This window comes from Octopus bimaculoides, chromosome 25 (genome assembly GCF_046866305.1).
Source record: "Octopus bimaculoides isolate indiv1 chromosome 25, ASM4686630v1, whole genome shotgun sequence".
NCBI classification, from domain to species: Eukaryota; Metazoa; Mollusca; class Cephalopoda; order Octopoda; family Octopodidae; genus Octopus; species Octopus bimaculoides.
Window position 1 is genome coordinate 23,313,010 of NC_142952.1, and position 23,024 is coordinate 23,336,033.

At 38.2% G+C, this 23,024-nt stretch overlaps 1 protein-coding gene across 6 annotated transcripts in view; it reads right to left on the reverse strand.

The window, feature by feature from the left end:
* LOC106872918 (putative aminopeptidase NPEPL1) overlaps nucleotides 1–23,024 on the reverse strand; it is an 88,146-nt gene that overhangs the window by 10,496 nt on the left and 54,626 nt on the right. For all 6 annotated transcript variants that reach the window (XM_089342156.1, XM_052976436.2, XM_089342157.1 and 3 more), the window contains exons 2-8: nucleotides 22,733–22,912; nucleotides 12,057–12,239; nucleotides 10,257–10,517; nucleotides 8,543–8,624; nucleotides 5,179–5,321; nucleotides 3,488–3,565; nucleotides 1,165–1,265 (exon numbers count right to left, since the gene is read on the reverse strand). In XM_089342156.1, coding sequence (XP_089198282.1) covers nucleotides 1,165–1,265; nucleotides 3,488–3,565; nucleotides 5,179–5,321; nucleotides 8,543–8,624; nucleotides 10,257–10,517; nucleotides 12,057–12,239; nucleotides 22,733–22,912 — 1,028 coding nt within the window. The remainder of the gene's footprint in view (nucleotides 1–1,164; nucleotides 1,266–3,487; nucleotides 3,566–5,178; nucleotides 5,322–8,542; nucleotides 8,625–10,256; nucleotides 10,518–12,056; nucleotides 12,240–22,732; nucleotides 22,913–23,024) is intronic.

Below are 23,024 nucleotides of genomic sequence, written 5' to 3' on the forward strand. Positions count from 1 at the left end.
CCCTGCCTTAACCCTTTGGCCTTTAAACTAGCCATATTCAGCCCGAATATTCTATCTGTTTTATGCTCAAACCAGCCAGATGTAAAAATGTTTGTTAGCCCAGCTCTGGAGAGGGAAACATGCATACATATATATGGATGTTTATTTTTGTAAGTGCGTTGTATATATGAATGAGTATGAGTGTTAGAGTCTCCATTTTTGCATGTCTTATATGAGTCAATGGTGGTGCTGTACTTATGTCTCCTGTAAAACATTCTCTAATAATGTGGTTTGTGACAACCATTGGAATAAAAATACCGAACTAGAAAAACAGTAAGAGACGGTGACAAGAAATGTTACTGGTTTTCTCAGGTCACATGACTGCATAGAAGTACTGTCGTTGGTTCGGATAGTAATGTTAGCTTCTAAAGGATGAATAGCTCTTGACTGTTGACTTCTAGTCACAGACCCCTCTACTATTCCTTTCTGCTTCAGACTTATGAAGGAGATGACAAAGGACTGAGATATCTGGTATCTTGCTGTACTCAAGAAGACCCATCCACCACAGCAGAATTTATCCTGATGCTGGTGCTACATAAAAAGTACTCGGTACACTCTGTGGAGTGGCTGGCATTAGGAAGGGTATCCAACTGTAGAAACCATGCCAGAACAGAAAATGGAGCCTGGTGTGGTCCCTTGCCTTATCAGCTCCGGTCAGACCAGCCAACCCATGCCAGCATGGAAAACAGACATTAAATGATGATGATGATGATTTATATATTTATGTCCTATTATATGGACATTTGGCAAACAAACAACAGCATCATTGCAATGGGCCAATCACTGTTGCACTGCATGTATGAAGGCTTGAGCATCAAGGGAGTATCTGTACAACTTGAGCAGAATAAATATGTTTTTGTTTGAAAGAATCAGTTTGACCATTTTCTTAACATTTACATTTGAAAAATATAGTGACAGACAACCCCAACACCCGCACACATTTATATATACAGATATATGATGAGCTATGGAAGAGTTTCTGTCAACCAAATTCCACTCTTTAGTCCATTGGTAAACTTGAGGCAATAGTTGAGGACACTTGCTTTAATGGGATCAAACATGGAAGTCCATGGTTCACAAGTGTGGAACCCCATTTGTAAGAAAGAACTGAGATACACCACCTACCTCCCTGAATACATATTGATGATATCATCTGGACGGAGTGCATCAGGACTAATGGCATTTTCCGCTAGGCAGAAGATGGCATGTAAGTTTTCCGTGAAGCCCTGAAATATTGAAAGTAAACAGTCACTCCATATAAAACTATACTTAATTATACAAGTAATTATATTAACAGTAATTAAATGTTTGAACAGTGAAGCAAAGTTTACATTCGATCTTCTAGCATTAAACCTGGCCCAAATGTTCTACTTGTTTTTATGTTCCCACACTTGCCCTAATATATCATTCTAAAAATAAAGTGCATCATTGAAATCTCGAAGCTATGAGATTATGCATGATTAATGATCAATTTAAACAAAGCCAAAGCAATCAGATATAAGGAGCATACTCTTTGTATCTAAATACTTTAATAAATATATAACTGTATGTGTGTGTATTATATATATATATATATATACATATATATATGTAAAATGTAGTAGAAAAACTGGATTCAGATAATCAAGCAGTATTCACAGTAAGCTCCCCATTCAAAATCAGTTATGTGTTTATGCATTAATCAATTACCATGTAGTATAACTTGATACATTCATGCAACTGAAAATCCAGGAACTGGTAGCAATAAATTTTTCTATGAAGGAGTAAATAAATCAAAGTCAGGAGATGTGAGAGGTGAATACAGATTTATTTTTTCCATATGATTACAGCTGTTTTATAACAAGCTTCATATAATATTAATTTCGGTATGCATAATTATATGTACATGTTTACAGTAATATATGCTCAGCCTCTGACCGTGGCATATAAAAAGCACCATTTGAGTGTTGCCGATGTCAGTGCTGCCTGACTGGCTCCCATGCTGGTGGCACATAAAAAGCAACAACCACACTCTTGGAGTGGTTGGCATTAGGAAGGGCATCCAGCTGTAGAAACATGGCCAAAATCAGATTGGAGCCTGGTGCAGTCCTCAGTGAAACTGTTCAACCCATGCCAGCATGGAAAGTGGACGTTAAACGACGACAATGATGTATTCACAAACTGATGCAAATAAAGAATATACAATTGTATTGTATAATGCTGAGCATACATATTGATATAAACATATAAGCATACTGAAAATAATCATCATCATCATCGTTTAACGTCCGCTTTCCATGCTAGCATGGGTTGGACGATTTGACTGAGGACTGGTGAAACCGGATGGCAACACCAGGCTCCAATCTAAATTTGGCAGAGTTTCTACAGCTGGATGCCCTTCCTAACGCCAACCACTCAGAGAGTGCAGTAGGTGCTTTTACGTGTCACCCGCACGAAGGCCAGTCAGGCGATACTGGCAACGGCCACGCTCGAAATGGTGTCTTTTATGTGCCAGGTTTCAAATTTTGGTACAAGGGCAGCAATTTTAGGGGAGGGGATGAATCGATTACATTGACCCCAGTGTTCAACTGGTGCTTATTTTATTGACCCTGAAAAGATGAAAGGTAAAGTCGACCTCAGCAGAATTTGAAACATAGTGATGGGTGAAATACTGCTAAGCATTTTGTCCAGCGTGCTAACAATTCTGCCAGCTCGACACCTTAATACTGAAAATAATAATACTACATGAAGAAGGTTATGAACTGGCTGTAATCATATGGAAGACATGCATAAAAAATAAATCTATATTCATCCCTCACACCAGCCTGACTCTCCCCAGGCACAAGGCCACCTCCTCCAATACCCACCCTCATCTCAAAAGAGTTTTGTCTTGCGAGTTACTTGATGACCAGCTGAAGGGCATCCAGCAATGAAAACCATGCCAAAGCAGACTTCACTGGTGCTGGTGTCATGTAAAAAGCACCCAGGCCACCCTGTAAAGTGATTGGTATTAGGAAGGGCCTCCAGCCACAAGAACCATGCCAAAGCAGACCTCATTTGTGCTGGTGACACATAAAAAGCACTCAGTCAACTCTGTAAGATGGTTGGTGTTAAGAAGGGCATCCAGCCATGAAACCATGCCAAAACAGACAGTGAAGCTCTTGTCAAACCATCCAACCCATGCCAGCAAGGAAAGCACTCGTTAAATGACAATGATGATTTTATATATATATATATATATATATATATATATATATATATATTATGAACGCATACACATTTCTTCTTTACCAGCTTTCTTTCCCTTCTTTCTCCTTTCAACTTTGGATGTAAATAAGATAACAGACAAGAAAGAAATAGATCTCTCCTTCTCTCTCACATATATATACATATATATACATATATACATATATATATATATATCTGGAAAGAGAGGAAGTAACTAAACAAACAAAAACTAAGTCCGTACCAACTTGACAGTTGAATAAAAAGCACCAAGAATGGCAGCTGCTCCCCCACAATCCCGTTTCATACCCAGCATGGTTGCCTGAAATAAAAATGAACAAAAATTATGGACAGAGAAAGGGGAAAGCAATATTATGAAACAACTACATTATTATTATGGTATTAGTGGTTTGTAATTTACGTACAAGGCCAGCAGTTTTGAGGGGAGGGGATTAGTGGATACCATTGACAACAGTATTTGACTGCTACTTCATTTTATCAACCCCAAAGGGATGGAAGGCAAACTTGACTTTCTTGGCTGTATTTGGACTCATAACACAAAGAAATGAAACAAATGCTGCAACACATTCATCTAAAGGTTCTGCCAATACATCACCTGTATAATAAACAAGAGCAGCAGCAACAACTGCATCACCCTCACAATACCAGCAGCAGCAGCGACAACAACAACAATAATGGTTTCAAATTTTGGCACAAGGCCATCAAATTCAGAGAAGGAACAAGTCAATTACATTACCTCCACTGCTCAATTGGTACTTATTTTATCAACCAGTAAAAAAAACACCATTTTGAGCGTGGCTATTGCCAGTACCGCCTGACTGGCCCTTGTGCCGGTGGCATGTAAAAGCACCCACTACACTCTCGGAGTGGTTGGCATTAGGAAGGGCATCCAGCTGTAGAAACTCTGCCAGATCAGATTGGAGCTTGTGCAGCCATCCGGTTCACCAGTCCTTGGTCAAATCGTCCAACCCATGCTAGCATGGAAAGCGGACGTTAAACAATGATGATGATGATGATGATGATGATGATGAAAAGGATGAAAGGTAAAGTTGACCTCAACAGAATTTGAACTCAAATGTAAAGATGTGATGAAATACCACTAAGCATTTTGCCTAGTGCACTAATGATTCTGTCAGCTCACCATCTTAATAATAATAATAATAATGGTTTCAAATTTTGGCACAAAGCCAGTCATTTCAGTGAAGGGGTTAGTCAATTAGACACCCCTCCCACCGTACTTAACTGGTACTTATTTTATTGACCCTGAAAGGATGAAAGGCAAAGAACAAGCAAGAACTCTGCATGATAATAATGATGATATTATTATGAAGCTATGACAATAACCACCACCACCACTACTACTACTACTACTACTGCTGCTGATTTCTAAGTTGCTGTCACTACCACCAAAATTAACTCATCCACCTCAATCCTAACAGTAAAACTGTTCTGACAGTTCTTGTCACATCCTACTCGTCACCATCTCCTCACCTCTCCCCTTTGGTGATGAAGTCTATTATTAACTTTCAACAGGTAATGTCAGGGAAGGAGTCTTCTTCCTTTCTGTCCTACTGCTCATCAAACTCCTACCATGATCACCACCACTGAAACCAGGCCATTGTTGCTATCATCAAACTGGAGCAAGAGTGACTTTCACAGTATACAACAATGTTGTTGTTGTCGTTAAGTAACTCCTGGATAAGCTCTGTCTAGTAGATCTCTGATTACAGAGGTCCCAGCTGTGACTACTATGTATTTTTATTTTGACAGTGTATCGACATTATTCAAGGTGTCCGAATATCGCTACAAAAAAATATTTAAAAAAAAACCTATGTTGAGGGACATTTAGCTGCAACTTCTAGCTAATTGATGATCAGTATTGAATTGGTAATAGGAGAAAAAAAAAAGGCTTACCTTAGATTTGATACATAAACCACCAGTGTCGTAGACAATTCCTTTACCAACCCAACATATATTATATGTGGCCTTTTCTGGTTTATGGCTCAGAACAACCAATGCAGGTGGATGAGCTGCAGCTTTACCAACATTGTAAACACCTGTTAGAGAAAAGTAGATTATAGATTAAACATCATCATCACATTTATCACCAATGATACCACCCATCTCCTATTACCAGTATCATCACTACTTTAATACTCTGTTCCAATTTTACAGGGGTAGGGTAGACTTTTAACCCAGCAACTGTGTACACACAATCTCCTCTACTGCCACATCTTAAAACTCAATTGTCTCTTTTTAAGTTTTTATTTTCTTTGAACCAAACTCAGTCAATATCAAACAGACTTATGATCAACAATGTTTCAACTATGGCCACCTCATCCAATGTGCCCCTTCCATTTTTTTAAAGATATTAATATATGATTTGAGGGAAATTTTACTGTTATTTCTAGCAGGTGACCACATAGAACAGCAGTTCTCAGCTACTTTTTATCTATAGACCCCTTTGATTACTATTTTACTCTGGCGGACCCCTTTGGGCATTCAATGTTTAAAAACTAGTTTTATAGATACTTTTTTTTTTCATGGACCCTTAAAATACTACTATGGCTTGGTTGGCTTCATGCTCTTCCTTGATGGGGCTGGGTTCATTCCAAGTTAGTAGTCCCAGAGGCATCATCATGCATAGACCTGACCAGGTCCACCAGTGCTCTCCATCACTGGCAATCTTGTGCCAGCCCCTCTGCATCCTCCAAGGTGATGTTGAGCTTCAGGAGATCTACCCCAATCATGTCTAGCTATCTGGTGTGGGGCTTGCAACAAGGACTCTTCCAGCTTGCCACTGCTGCATTGAATGAGAATAAAGCCCTGACAGGATGATCTAGTGAGAGACAGAGGACATGTCCATACCAGTGCATGTGATGGATAGCTATGAGGTGGGAGGCTGTGGGCTGATGTGTGCACACACACACACACACACACACAGTTCTCTGTTGGAAACGTGATGGTACCATCTGATTTCTCAATGGTTCTCTCTATTCTCTTCTTTGGAGCAGAAACATGGCTCCTCTTGAAGACCCTGGCAAAGAGGAAATACTACTGCGGATTTCCAATTTAGTATTTTGCTTGCATACCCCACTGCCCAATCTTATATGGGCTACCAGATTCATATGGACCCTGGCAGTGGAGGCATGTGGCTTAGTGGTTAGGGTGTTGGACACATGATCAAAAGATTGTAGTTTCGATTCCTGGACCAGGTGACAAGCTGTGTTTTTGAGCAAAACACATCATTTCACCTTGCTCCAGTGCACTCAGCTGGCAAAAGCAAGTAATCTTGTTACAGACTGGCATCCCTTCCAGGTGAGGAATTTATACGCCATGGAAACAAGGAAAGCAGCCCTTATGAGTTGGCATGACTTCTGACGTTATATGACCCCCAGTTGAGAAGCACTGACATAGAAGCTCCTACATGGGCTTCTGCTCTTTGGTCTACTTTTCTGATATATCTGCTGGTTTAGATGTTCCAGGAGGTCTTTCTACATTACATTGTTGATCCCACTCAGAAAGATTGGCGAGATGAGTTCTTCTGTTTTGTGACAACCTTCAGATTATTGGTTTCAAATTTTGGCACAATGGGCTAAGTTGATTAAATTCACCCCAGTACTCAACTGGTACTTATCGACCTCTGAAAAGATGAAAGGCAAAGTTGACCCTGGTGGCATATGAATGTAAAGACAGATGAAATGCCACTAAGCATTTTCTCTGATGTGCTAATAATTCTGCTAGTTTGTCATCATCATTTAACTTCCGTTGTCCATACTGGCATGGGTTGGATGGTTTGATCAGGGTTGGTAAGCTGAGGGGCTGCACCAGACTCCAGTCTGATTTCGTATGGTTTCTATGGTTGGATGCCCTTCCTAATGCCAACCACTCTGAGAGTGTAATGGGTGCTTTTATATGTCACTGGCACAGGTGCCAGTTGCATGACACCAGTATCTGCCACAACTACAATTTCACTTGGCTTGATTGGTCTTCTACTCAAGCACAGCATATTGCTAAAGGTCTCTGTCATTTGCCATTGCCTCCATGAGACCCAATGCTCAAAAGGTGCTTTTTATGTGCCACTGGCACGCATCATCTTCATAATAATAATAATAATTAGTCTAAATTTGGTACAAAGCCAGCAATTTTGATGGGAGGGTAAAGTCAATTACATTGACTCTAGTACTCAACTGGTACATCATTTTATCGACTATGGAAGGATGAAAAAGTAAAGATGGCCTCAACAGGATTTGAAATCAGGACATAAAGAGCCATACCAAAAATGGCAAGACATTTTTGCTTAGTGTCCAACCAATTCAAACAATAAGTTCTTTACTTTTGATACAATCATGACTGAGAAGAGGACATTAAATGAATAATAATAATAATGAGGAGGAGGAGGAGGCAGCGGCGATGATGACCTAGCAACAACCCAATAGTGGCCGAGAAGATCAGGACTGAAACCTAAAGGTTTCATATTGGCAGCACAAGATCAAAGCTTGCTTACCAAAAACTACCAAGCTAATGTTCTTCAAAATGGTGCTGACCTTAAATGTAGATTCTGCGACACATTTGAAGAAAAAACAGACCATCTCGTCTTGGGATGTCCTGTACCAACACCAAAGAAATACAAAAATCACCACAATACGGTCAGAGAGTATTCACAATGGAAAATATGGAAACACTACAAAATCAGTGCTCCTGCTTACTGGTATGAACATCATCCTGAACCAGTAGTTGAAGATAAAAATGTTACTATCATATGGGATTTTCCAGTCAACACTGACAGACTGACCCAGGCTATTTGACCAGACATAGTCATTAAGGACGAGGAAGAAAATACTAATAGATGTAAGTGCTCCCAATGATAAAAATATATCTGTAAAGGAATTTGACAAATTAAGTAAATATAAGGACCTGGAAATTGAAATACAAAAGATGTGGCAGCTTAAAGTGAGAATTGTTCCTGTTATTTTGGGTGCAGTTAGATAATATCCCAGGAGAACCATGTCTCAGAGAAATCTAAAAGGTTGTGCTGACAAGTACTGCCCACATCCTTAGAAAAAACCTGTCAATTTAAATGTTTGTGTTGTATTACATGAAGATATTTCACTACTGCCCCTGTCACTTCCCTTTCTCAGCTTTCAGTCATACTGTAACAACTCTTATCGTTCACTTGTTTTAGGACACTCAGCGTCTTGGCAAGTGATTGTAACAAACATACAGATTAAAAGTAAATAATAATAATAATAATAATAATAATAATGAATATGTTTACCTCCAAATCCTTTTTCAGCAAGTTCATTTCCACGAATTATAAGAGGAGTAATATTTAATTCAGCACCAATTTTAGAAATTTCCTGCAGAAAGAATACGAAAGAAGCTGTTGTTTGCAAGATTATAATTTTTCAATTAATCTCATTTGTAGAGGCAAAATACTTTTTCTCTTTTAAAGATAATATTTACATCTATAGTGTGATAGTGAGTGGCTTAGTGGGAAGGGTAATGGGCTCGTAATCATTAGATTGTAAGTTCAACTTTAGGGCTGGGCAGCATGTTGTATCCTTGAGCAAGGTACTTCATTTCACATTGCCACAGCCTACTCAGTTGAAAATGAATATCAACAGCAGCTGGAGTTGAACTCTGCAATGGACTGGCATCCATTTGGGAGAAATCCTGTGCTTTTAGTCACTTAAATACAATTAGAAACTTATAAGTTTTGACTGTATGAACCTGTAAGTTCAAGACAGATTTCTACAATACATACTCTTTTAATCAGTTTAATCTCTGATTATTTTAAGGCAGTTCATTATATACGTACATAGTACCAAACTAGATTCAAACTAGGAGCCTTTACTTGTAAAATATCCAGTGAATGTTTAACCCTGTTGACACCAGTTCGCTCGAGACCATCCTTCTTGTTTGATACAAAACTGCTCATTTAAAAAATAATTAGATTTACCAAAGTGATGGTGTGTGGCTTAAGGGTTAGAGTATTTAGCTCATAGTTGTGAGTTTGATTCCTCACAGTGCATTGTGTCCTTGAGCAAGACACTTTATTTCACATTGCTCCAGTCCACTCAGCTGGCAAAAATTAGTTGTACCTGTACTTCAAAGAGCCACCCTTGTCACATTCTGTGTCATGCAGAATCTGAACACTATATTAAGTGTCTGTGCGTCTGTGGAATGCTCAGCCACTTGCACATTAATTTCACGAGCAGGCTGTTCTGTTGATCGGTTCAACTGGAATCCCTGTTGTAATCAATAGAGTGCCATTTAAAGTATTTACCATATTCATCATTTTAACATCTTTCAAGCAATGTCAAGACAAGAAGACTCAGACAAACCCCACACTTGCCCACACATATCCTTACATATACGACCGGCCTCTTTCAGTTTTTATCTACAAAATCCACTCACAAGGCTTTGATTAGTTCAGGGCTATAGCAGAAGATACTTGCTTAAGGTGCCATACAGTGGACTGAATCCAAAACCATGTGGTTGGAAAGCAAACTTCTTAACAATACGACTATGCTTATATTTGCCATATTTGCCATATTTGCCAGTAGATAACTCATTTTTTTCTTTTGAAAGAAAATTTAGAAAATAGTTGATTCTTTCAAAAATGAAATAACTTTACATAAAAAGTAACTTTTGTGTGAAGTGTGCAGGGTTTCTTTCTAAGATTTTTATCTAAAGAAAAATGTGCATGTTATATGCTGGTAAATCTTTTAAATTAAAAGCTTCCTTCATAATTTCATGTAAGAACATTAAAAGCTATGTCACAAACACTGACTTATTGTATAATTTATTTTATTTTCACTGAATTTTTGGTTATTTTCAAGATTGATTGACATTTAAAACTGTAAAAACTGTAGACAGAAAAGACGTCGACAGCTGAAGACAAAAAAGATACTGACTGCTGAAAATAGAAATAACAATAACTGCATGAAAGATGCCAACAACTAAAGATAGAAAAGATGTCAACTTACATCCACAAAGGCATCAGTATGCATTTCAGAACAAGGAGCATCCACAAGTCTAGCAGCCAGTCTAATGCCAGATGTGACTGTTTGAAGGCAATCCAAATCACTAGCAGCAAGAGGGGTTTCACAGTCATTACCAACTAAGATAAATTCTACAGTAACTGACTGCGAAACACTGTTTGTACAGCTTGCCTTGCAGGAATATTCGGGAAGTGCACGTGCAATAGCGCAAGCTGATGCCAACACATCTCGACGTTCACAGATCATCTGAAAAGACAAACAGTTTTGAAAATGGTTGAAACAAATCTTATTTATTTGACTTATGATAAAAGAAAAACAGATGACACATTACCTTCATAAGGGCTTCAATAAGTATATTAGAAACAATGCATATCACTTTCTCTTTTATCTTTCACCTGTTTCGGCCATTGGACCACCTTGAAAGGTATAGGCAAACAAATTGACTCCACTGCTATTTTTTCTTAAAGCCTGGTTCTTATTCTGTCAATCTCTCAGTCTTTTTGCTGAACCACTAAGTTATGGGATCGTAAATAAACCAACACCAGTTGTCAAATGGTGGTGGTGGGGACAAACACAAATGTATGTATGTGTGTGTGTGTATACATGATGGGCTTCTTTTAGTATCTGTACACTAAATCCACTCACAAGGTTCTGGTCAGCCCACAGCTAGACTAGAAAACCCTTGTCTATGGTACCAGGCAGTGGAACTGGACTGAAGCATGTGGTTTGGAAGCAAACTTCTTACCACACAGCCACAACCTATAAAGTTAACAAGTTCCCACACCAGGGAAGTCTTATATGAAATGTGGTTACGACTCCTAATCCTGCCCCTCATCATCATTTTACACTCACTTTCCATTTTGGTAAGCATTGAATGGGTTCACCATGGTCTGAGTTAGTTCTGACCCAGAGTCCCTGTTCTCTTAGATAGATTGAAGGATCACTTCACAAGTTTTACCTGTACTGCTTTCTACAGCAGTAAACCAGGAGCTGTGGTTTCTGCCTCTCCTTCCCATTAACTCTACATCAGAAGTTCTCAACTGGGGTCCACATCGCTCTTGGAGGCCCCTATAAAATTTTGCTGTTAAAATTTGTCAGCAACAGATTGGTTAAACTTCTACAATACTCAAAATATTTAAAACAATTCTTTAAATACAATTTCTAATAATATTTAATTAGAAAAATACAATAAGAATTTTTAAACACCAAATGGCTAGGTGGGTCCACCCGAGTAAAATAGGAATCAAATGAGTCCAGAGACAAAAAACGGTCAAGAAACACTACACAAAAGTTGACAAGTGTAACCTTCCCTCCTTTGACTAAGAACATCATCATCATCATCGTTATTTCACATCTACTTTTCCATGCTTGCATTGGTCAGACGGGATTTGTTGAGAGATTTTTTTTGGCAAATCTCTCACCTGTTTCCAAACAAAGTAATATATTTCTCCAGACATGTCTTCCATGGACAGAACAACACCATTTGTATAAGTGATGCTCATTTACAAACATCACATGACAAGACATGAGTAAGCATACACACACCACCATCATTCAACATCCATGTTCCATAAATTGGACATAAAGGTCTTCTTTCAGTTTTTGTCAACCAAATCCCACAATGCTTTTGTTAACCTAGGGCTATAGCAGAAGATACTTGCCCAGTGTGCTGTGCAGTAGGACTGAACTCAAGGCCACATGGTTGGGAAGCAAGTTTCTTAACCACATAGCTACACCTGCACCCAATATATAAAAAAAAAATATGTAAGTAGAATAAAAACATACCACAATGAATTCTTTACGTCCAGTTAAAGAGCTCTTCACCAATTTGGTGAGTGCATGGGCCCGAGAAGGAGTATTGTGACGGCTGCACTGAGTTGGTAGAGCAGCTATTGATGCCATATTCAACCAGAGAGGACACGAATCTGTTGGTGATGGACGCAAAGAGGCCAAAGCAGTAGAATACATCTGGAAAGAGAAATAAGAGATTAGATACAACAGTAAGTTTTAGTGAAAGGAAGTGTCCTTGTGGTTAAAATGTTAGACTCAAAATCCTAAGGTCATGGGTTCAGTTCCCAGACTATAGATGCACATTGTATCATTGGGCAAGACACTTCATTTTACATTATCCTAGTCTATTCAGCTGAAGTTGCATCTTCTGCAGAGATGCACCCAGCAGACTACTGGTCCCCAATCTTGCGAATGCAAGATATCAATGGCTGTTGATCGATACGGCATACCAGAAGGAAGAATGAGTTATAACACTTTAGCATTCAGATTACAGTGTCAAACGTAATGCTTTTTTTTATTCTCATTGTCTTGAATTAATCATGCATTACCTTATAGCTTCAGGAATTTGGTGGTATGGTTGTTTATTTTTAGAATGATATTGTTGGATAGGTTTGAAAGGTTTGGATCAGGTCAGTTTGAATATAAAACAAGAAGAATATTTGCACCAGATATCAACAGTATCATTTAGAATCCTTTTTCCATTCTGGCATGGGTGAGATGGTCTGGCTGGAACTGGTAAGCCAGAAAGCTGAACCAGTTCCAGTCTGTTTTGGCGTGGTTTCTATGGCTGGATGCCCTTCCTCACACCAACCACTCCAGAGTGTACTGGGTGCTCTTACATGTCACCGGCACCTTTTACATAACAGTGACATAGATGTCTTTTACGAGCCATGACTATGATTTCACATAGCTTGACATGTCTTCTGAAGCACAGCAAACTGCCAATATGGTCAGGTTGAATGATAAAAGGTTAAGCAATTTCAGTTTTGCTAAAGACAGAGAGTTGTACCTGACTGAATTAAAACAGTCTTTGAACATGGATAAAGTATTAGACACTATCATTTATATTTTACTTGTTTTAATCAATATACTGTGGCCATGCTGGGGCACCTACTTAAAGGCTTTAATTGAACAACTCAACCCCAATATTCTAACCTTTTTTTAAAACCTGGTACTTATTCTATTGGTATCTTTTGCCAAATTGCTAAGTTACAACAAACCAACACCAGTTGTCAAGTGGTGGAGGAGTAACAAACATAATCCTTTCTACTTTTGTACAATAGGTACAAGGCCTTTTGGAGGGAGGAGTCTAGTCAATGACATTGACCCCAGTGCTCAACTGGTACTTATTTTATTGAACCTAAAAGGAGGCGTGTAAAAAAGCACCCAGCACACACTGTTGGGACATACATAATGACACACACACAAGTTTCTTTTTTGAAATGGTGTAATCTCAAAACAAAGCTATGAACAAGTGCATGTAAATATTGGGTTAAAAATCCTTTGGACGGGAAAAATTTATAGGAGATGTAGGTTTGTGCCATATGGGGAACCTTGAAGTTTTTCTACTTGAAGGGTTTGAAACCCAATATTTACATGCTATTATTTATAGTTTTATCTGCTTCAAGAGCTGCCATTCCACACATTCCCTTGTAGTTTATAAAAATTCTTATGACATCATCATTTCATGTCTGTCTTTTCCATGCTGGCATGGGTTGGATGGCTTCACAAATAAAACATTTTCTAGATTCTTTGTTTCAGTGACCTTTCAGTTATCTGAGAAATAACCAAAGCTAAGAAATCAATTATTACATTTATTTTTATATTATAGATTATTAATGTAAAATAAAAGAGCTTCAAAACAATGTAACCAAATAGCTAAAGGGAATTTGATGCATTGTACAGATTCCGCTTTGCTGAATACTTTGCTGATTATATCTATAAGCATGCATGCACACACACATCCATACACCGACCAATATCATCTATATACAATATAATTGAATATAATGGGAAGACAATGTACATGCATGCGTGTGCATGTGAAAACAAGAACTAATTCTATTATCATTCTGTTTTGTTTGTTCATAGTTGATATGGCAACTGGAGTTAAGATGAAGTTATACCAGAAGAAAGAGAAGAGACTTAAACCAATTAGTACCCTTGCCAAATACTTCTGGCACTAAAACCCTCCTTTTTATCACAAACCAACATTTCAGGGTTCTGGAAAATAGCCAAAAATAACAAAGAGAGGGATGAGGGGAGAAAAAAAAATCTGCAGCTATTTTAAAATTATTCTGTAAGCTAATCCTGATGGTGTGCAGTCGCAAGTGGGTGCATGTATATGTGTAGCTGGGAGGGAAAATATATCTGTGAGATGTCTAAGGACTTGTAACTCGTAATATGTCTGGCTGGGTTCAGTTAACACACACAACACACATGCCCATTGCACACACACAGAATCATTTTATGATAAATACTATCATGTGCAAACCCAAATGAATGCACATCAGCACACACACACACACACATGCAAATACATTCTTGGATATGCATACACATTCACCTTCACACACACAACCAACAGGTCACCCATTCACACAAAGACCAAAGATAAATGTATACATCTGATTACATATACTTGAGTACACACACACACACACACACACACATGTCTGTTTGTACATATACATTTATGCATATATGTAGTTTTGATTATAGTTACATGCACAAACATTCAAGTAAAACACACTGGATGTGAACATGTAAATACTTGCACAAAGTCACATACACTAAAAGATGCATGCATATACATCACATGCACACACAAATTGTAAAATGTCCGCATACATGTAAATACTTGCACAAGTAGTCATATACAAATAAAAAAAAATGCATGCATATAAATATTTTTGAAGTTGCATGCACTGAAAGGTGCATACATACATGTAAAAACATGTTTCTGTACAAAACAATTATTCATACAGTTATAATCAGGCCTCAAATCAATTGTCTCTGACAACAAAGGACTTCCTTAATGGGGCTGTACTCCTAATCTCTTACAGTCTTGAACTTTCATTTACAAAAGAGAAAAAAGAAATCCTGTGTAAATAAGAGCAGGCATAGCTTAGTGGTTAAGATGCTCACTTTGCAACCACATAGTTTCAGGTTCAGTCCCACCATGTGGCAACTTGGGTAAACAGCCCGAGGTCAACCAATGCTTGGTAAGTGAGTATGGTAGATGGAAATTGTGAGGAAATATATGTGTGCGTGTGTGTGTGTGTGTGTGTGCGTCTTTGTCACCCACCATTGCTTGACAACAGATGTTAGTTTGTTTATGCCCCTGTAATTCAGCAGTTTGGCAAAAGAAACAATAGGATAAGTACCAGACTTTAAAAAAGCGTAAGTACTGGGGGTCAATCTGTTCGACCAAACCCCTCAAGGTGGAGCCCAACAATGCTGCTGCCCAATTATTAAAACAAGTAAAAAATAAAAGACATTCTATCTGTGACCATCCAATGTTTTTATTTTACAAACATTTTTAAAAACTGGAACTCCATCGGTTATGATGATGAGGGTTCCAGTTAATCCGATCAATGAAACAGCTTGCTTGTGAAATTAATGTGTAAGTGGCTGAGCACTCCAGACACACATACCCTTAATGTAGTTCTCTGGGAGATTCAGTCTGACACAAAATGTAACAAGGCCGGCCCTTTGAAATACAGGTATTACTCATTTTTGCCAGCTGAGTGGACTGGAGCAATGTGAAATAAAATGTTTTGCTCAAAGGCACCATGTGCCACCAGGAATCGAACTTACAACCTTACACTTGTGAGCCACCCTAACCACTAAGCAATGTGCCTTTTCAGTGCTGCACATCTTATGGGTCCTCTAGTTTTTCAAAGACATTAAAGATTGATTTGTAGATTTCACAATAATTTCTACCAAATTGGACAATCATACACATGCTCTCTCCCACTTAACCCTTATTAAGCAGACAATAAAGGCACTCCACTCATGACCTTTCTCACCTTCTCTGTCAGACACAGTTTATCCTAAGGACTATATATTCAATATCTCCTCCCATTACTTTTTTTTTGTAAAACCCTTTAGCATTCAGATTACTCTGTCAAATGTAATGCATGTTTATTCATCTATATTGTTTTGAATTAATCATGCAGTATCTCATCCCTTCAAGATTTTGCATTGTAACTGACTAGATATCAGGCCTTTCAGACTATGCTACAATGTCATTCTAAAATAAAAAAAGAAAAAGGGGATGCTAAGGGGTGGATCGAAGAAGATTTGGCTGCTATTTTGTGAAAGCCAAGCAACTACATAGAGGCTCCTTCGTTGTCACGTAGTGCAATTGCTGGTGTTAACAATTAGTACAAGTATCCGGAGTTTAATGTCTAGCAATCATCTGGAGAGAGAAGGAGAGAGAGATTTACAATGTACTATAAATTAGATAAGACAAATAGTTCTACTTCAGTCATTCACAAACAACACCCTGGTATCTAATGTCAACAATGTCAGTTACCAGATAAGGAGTATTATTTACTCAGTTAACTCTTCAATGACTGTATCTTTTAACTAAATCCTTGGTTACAGTAAATGGAATTAGCAAGCTAGAAACTCTATGAAAACCCAATAAGAATGTGCATGTGTATGCATGTGTATGCATGAATGTGCATGCATGTGCACGTGTGTGCATGTTATAAAGTTCATGTTGTGGGTAATTTGACAATAAATTTGACTATTATCAGAACTGAGCCATTCCCATCAGTAATTGTTCTGTTCTTAACCCTTTCGTTACTGTATTTATTTTGAGATGCTTTGTGTTTCTTTCAATTACTTTATATATAACAAAGAATTTAGTAAAATAGCTTAGTTATCATTCAGCTAGTGTTAGGAACGTAAATTGTGACTAAGGTTTGGTGGAAGATTTTAATTCAGAACTTATGATAGCAAGACATTTGTACTAAGAGCCAGAGCCGGTTTGGTAACGAAAGAGTTAAACCAGCTTTAAAATAACGGTTTCAAATTTTGGCACAATGTCACAATTTCAGGGAAGGGATTAAATTAATAACATTAACCCCAGTGTTCAATAGGTACTTATTTTATCGACCCCGAAAGGATGAAAGGTAGAGTCAACCTTGATGGAATTTGAACTTAGAACATAAAGATGGAGGAAATGCCGCTAAGCATTTTGCCTGGCGTGCTAATGGTTCTGCCAGCTTGCTGCCCTGTCCAATTTTAAAATAATCTCAACTTAACATATATACATCACCATCATCGTTGTTGTTGTTGTTCAACATTTGTTTTTCATGCTGACATGGATTGGACAATTTGACAAGGAGCCAACAAGCCAACAAGCCAGAGGACTGCAACAAACTCCATTGTCTGCATTGGTGAGGTTTCTACAACTAGATACCCTTCTTAATGCTAACCACTTCACAAAGGGGTAATATTTACCCCCACTTAAACATGGATGTTCTATTAGAACAAACTATACTGTGATAGTTACCACGAGAGAAACTCTCATATTGGCTTTTGGTGCAAAATGCCCTCTTTTTTTTATATTTCTAGTGGTGAAATAAATTCCTGCCACTTCCAGTGCTGAGACCACCAGATCACATGATTTTGACCCTGTTTGGTTGTCAAAACTGGGCACCGACCAATAGAGGCAGCATGCCAATCTATATATCATGTTTAAGTGGAGATAAATATTACCTCTCAGTATTAATACTGCTTGTCACTAATATACACTTCACAGAGTGTACTGGGTGCTTTTTAGGTAGCACTGCCATTCATGAGGACACCAAGTAACTTGTAAGACAAGATCCCTCAAATGGAGAGGGTTAGCACTGAGTAAGGTGGCTCTATGCCAGGTGATGGGAGGTCAAAGTATAATAAAGGGGACAGAAACAAGTGTCTTGTAGTAGAGGAGATACATGGCTACCCCAGCTGAAAAAAGAGAAATGGTGAAGAGATATCAGAGCACATCCTCAAGTTACAACATGTATATTATGTGTGTGTGTGTTTGTCACAGCACGTCTTCACATTACCACTGCTCAGCAATGACATTTGTTGTATGTCCTGCATAAAAAATATGCCCTGTAGCTTGGCAGTTCAATATGTAAAGACTAGTAGAACATCTTTAATATTTAATCTGGTCATATCTGGTTCAAATATTCTATGAGATTTATGTTAAAACTGACCAGATCCAACCTCTCACACCTACCCTACAAAGTCATTCTAAAAATAAGCAATCACATTATTGAAATCTTAAAGTTACAAGATATGTGATTAATTCAAAACAATGCGAATAAATATGCATTATATTTGATACAGTAATCTGAATGCTAAAGGGTTAAAAAAACACAAGGGTAGCTGACATAAGGAAAGTCATCTGCCTGTGGAATACTACCTCAAGAAATCTCTTCAAACCAATGCCACATGGAAAAGTGAATGTGATGATGTTATCATCGTTATTTAGTGTCTGTTTTCTATGCTGGCATGGGTAAGACAGTTTGGCTGGAGCTGGTTAGCCAGAGAGCTGTACCAGGCTTCAGTCATCTGTTTTGGCTTGGTTTCTGCAACTGGGTGCCCTTTCTAACACCAACCACTCCACAGAGTATACCAGGTGTCTCTTATGTGTCATCAGCATGGGTGCTTCTTATGTGTCAGTGGCATGGGTGCCTCTCACGTGTCACTGGCACAAATGCTCCTTACGTGTCACCCGCACAGGTGCCTCTTACTCGTTACCTCCATGTGTCACTGGCACTGACCATGACTAGGATTTCACTTAGCTTGACATTGATTAAATTCATCACACAAAAACAGTTAAACGTATTGCCCTTTATGATGGAATATAAAACAACCATAATCTCCGTCTCTATTACTGTATACTATGACCTTGGGTGTAGACACATTATTCTGTTGCTTCATTTACATAACCTTGTAGGGAGATAGTTAAAAGATTGCACATCATAAATGAGCATTCAGATTATTCTGTCAAATGTTCTGATTATTTATTCACATTGTTTTGAATTAATCATACATTATATTGTAACTTTGAGATTTCAATGATGTGGCTGTATATTTTTTAAACTAACATTGTAGGTTAAGTGTGAGAGGCTGGATCTGACTAGTTTGAACATAAAAGAAATAAAACATCTAGGCCAGATACAGCCAGTTTAACCCTTTTGTTGCCATATTTCCATTGAGATACTCTGTGTTTCTTTCAATTAATTTTAAATATAACAAAAAATTTAGTAAAATAACCGAGTTCCCAGAGTTAGGAACATAAATTGGAAGTAAGGTTTGGTGGAAGATTTTTATTGAGAACTTTTGAACAGACGGGTTGCAATCAAAGGGGTCAAATGCTAAAGGGTTAAAGGGCTTCGGTTCTACATATTCTTGGATTACAGGAAAGCCATGGTCAGTGCATTATTACAGAGAGAGACAATCAAGTATAGGAGTTAACAAGAAAGTCAACATTATCCTCAGAAGTTTTAATGGGACCCTACCCCATTTGTAGGATGACTTGCCATTTTAGATAGAAATAGATTGGGTTTTTTCTTTTGCCATATCAAAGTGCCAGCCACTCTGTTCACCAAGGTGAGACTGAACGAGATAAATGGGCACAGCTGTTTGAACATTGATGATTTGGCATGGCCTGTTTTGGCACTGGAAGCAAGCACACACACACGTGTGCATTTGCAAAAAATATACATACAGAGAGAGGGGGAGGCAGACAGACAGGGAAAGAGAGAGACAAAGAGAGAGAGAGAGAGAGAGAGAAAGAGGGAGGCAGAGAGAATGAGAGAAACATTAAAATATCTGATGTTAAATAAATCTGGACTAAATCATCAACACCAAATGGACAGCATCAAAATGGCTGTGCCTAAACATCTCATACCCAAGGTGAGACCGTAGAATGGCGTTACACTTTTAGTTACCAACAGCTTAACCACAAAACATGCAGGACTGGTTTACGAGATTACCAGGGAGTCATTTTTCATCTGACCAAACATATGCATAGTTGAGCAGCTAACTGTAACATATAAACACAGGATGGTCATGGTTGGAATGACTTTGATCATAGCTCTAATCAACCACAGCTGACCTAGAGCTAAACAATAACAGCATTGGTGGTGATGGTAACGACAATAACAATTACAGAACTTGTGATACAAAGAAACTCTTAATTCCTTGAAATTCTAAAGCAGAGATAATGAGATTAGAAATTAATGACAAAGCTCTTCTCATTCAATATTCAAAACCATTACATAACAGCCACCACCACAACACTAATCACCAGTTAGCTTCACATCTTGTGTGTACATGTTGTCTAAGCTCTGTCTTTACTAGTTCTTCAATAATCTTTTTTTATATATATATATATAATAATAACAACAATAATAATGACTTCAAATTTTGGCACAAAGCCTTAAATTTTAGGGGAAGGGCTAGTTGATTACATGGATCCCGGTGCTCAACTGGGCCTTATTTTATTGACCCCAAAAGGATGAAAGGCAATGTTAACCTCAGCAGAATTTGAACTCAGAACTTACTGACAAACGAAATCCCACTAAGCATTTTGCTCAGCATGCTAACGATTCTGCTAGCTCACCACCTTACACAACAACAACAATAATAATAATAATAATAATAATAATAATAATCCTTTCTATTATAGGCACAAGGCCTGAAATTTTGGAGGAGGGGACTAGTTAATTACATCAACCCCAGTACTCAACTGGTACTTAATTTATCAACCCTGAAAGGATGAAAGCAAAGCTGACCTCGGCAGAATTTGAACTCAGAACGTAAAGACGGGTGAAATACAGCTAAGCATTTCATCCATCGTGTTAACAATTCTGCCAGCTCACCACCCTAATAATAATAATTGTACCAAGAGCACTCAGAGAGGGCAAACCTCCACCAAGGCAACACCAACATCCTCTCAATGATTAGCCGGAGATGATTTTTAAAATGAGAATATCTGAAATAAGCTGGACTGCTCTCACAAACAAGAATACTAAAAATGAACCAGACTGCTATTGAAAATTAAATTTTAAAAAAACGGAAAGATAATCCAGAATCCTTGTCCATTACCGGATTGATCCCAAAATCTAATCAGTTTGTGCCAGTCACAAGGCCAAACATCCCAGAAAGTTTTGTCTGAATCCATCCAGCGGTTCTTGAGATATCTTGTCCACGGACAAACAAACAAACACGACTGAAAACAATACCTCCACCTTAAGGCGGAGGTAATAATAATAATAAAAATTGTAACTTAGCCATAAAGCCAGAAAATTGGAGCAGGGGGAGAGGAGAAGACGAGTTTAGTTGTCTGGTACTTTATCATTCAAAGAAGGATGAAAGGCAAAATTGATCTTGGTGACATTTGTGATAAAAATGATTATTATTTCAAATTTTGGCACAAGAACAGCAATTTTAAGGAAAGGAGATTAGTTGATTACATCAATTCCAGTATATGATTGATACTTTATTTTATTAACCTCAAAAGGATGAAAGGTGAAGTTGACTGTGGCCATGTTTGAACTCAGAACACAAAGAGAAGTGAAAAAATGTCACTCAGTATTTTGCCCAGCTAACAATTCTGCCAGCTCACCATCTTCCCCAGCGCTCAACTGGTAGTTATCTCATCGACCCTAAAAGGATGAAAGGCAAAGCTGGCCTCTGCAGTATTTGAACTCAGAATGTAAAAACAGACAAAATGCAGCCAAGCATATTGCTTGGCATGCTAATGATTCTGCCAGCTCGCTCTTGCTGTTTCTTCGTCTTCATCTGTAACAGCAGCAGCAGCACAACAGTTTCAAATTTTGGGAGAGGAGATCAGCTGATTACATCCTCCCTCCCCCAGCTTTCAACTGACATTTTATTGACCCCAAAAGGATGAAAGGCAAAGTCGATCTCAGCAAAATATAAACTCAGAACATACAGATGGACAAAACGCTGCTGAGCATTCTACTTGGTGTGCTAATGATTCTGCCAGATCACCACCTTATAAAAGTGGTTAGCAGGCCGCTACAGAGAATCGAACCCCATACCTCTCAAACTCCAGTTACCCTTATGCTAAGTGACCCATAACAGCAACAACAATACTAATGGTTTCACATTTTGGTACAAAGCCAACAGGTTCAGAGTTACATTGACCCAAGGACTCAACTGGTATTTATTTTATCAAACCTGAAAGGTTGAAAGGCAAAGATGGATGAAATGCTGCTAAGCATTCTGCCTGGTGTGCTAATGGTTCTGCCAGCTTGCTGCCTTATAGAAGTGACTAGCAGGCTGTTACAGAGAATCAAATTCTCTACGTCTCAAACTCCAGTTATGCTATTTGTACCATTAAGCTAAATGACCCATGACAACAACAACAACAATAATCCATTCTACTATAGGCACAAGGCCTGAAATTTGGCAGGAGAGGTTAAGTTGATTAAACTGACCCCAGTGTTTCACTAATAATTAATTTATCGACTCCGAAAGGATGAAAGGCAAAGTCAACCTCAGTGGAATTTGCACCCAGAACAGCGAAGGCCGAAATGCCGCTAAGCATTTCGTCCAGTGTGCTAACGATTCTGCTAGCTCACCGCCTTAAACAATAATAATAATGATGATGATGATAAACAACTTACTTCAGCAGTAATCACAGGCTCCAACTTCATTTTGACATCATCGTACCCAATTTTGTTCAAGTTCCTGATTTGTCCAATGATGCGGACGGGAGTGGTTTGTGGATCAGAAGGGCTGAGTTTAGCCGAAAACTTCAAAGATCGAGTCATTGTTAGTTCTTTACTTTTTCTTCCTTTAATTATCTGGAAAACAAAAACAGAAAGAAGAAAAATTACAAATTTAAAATCGTTGAAAAAAAAGATTCATCATCACTGTTTTAACACACACATTGTATAAGTCCGACAGAATTTACCA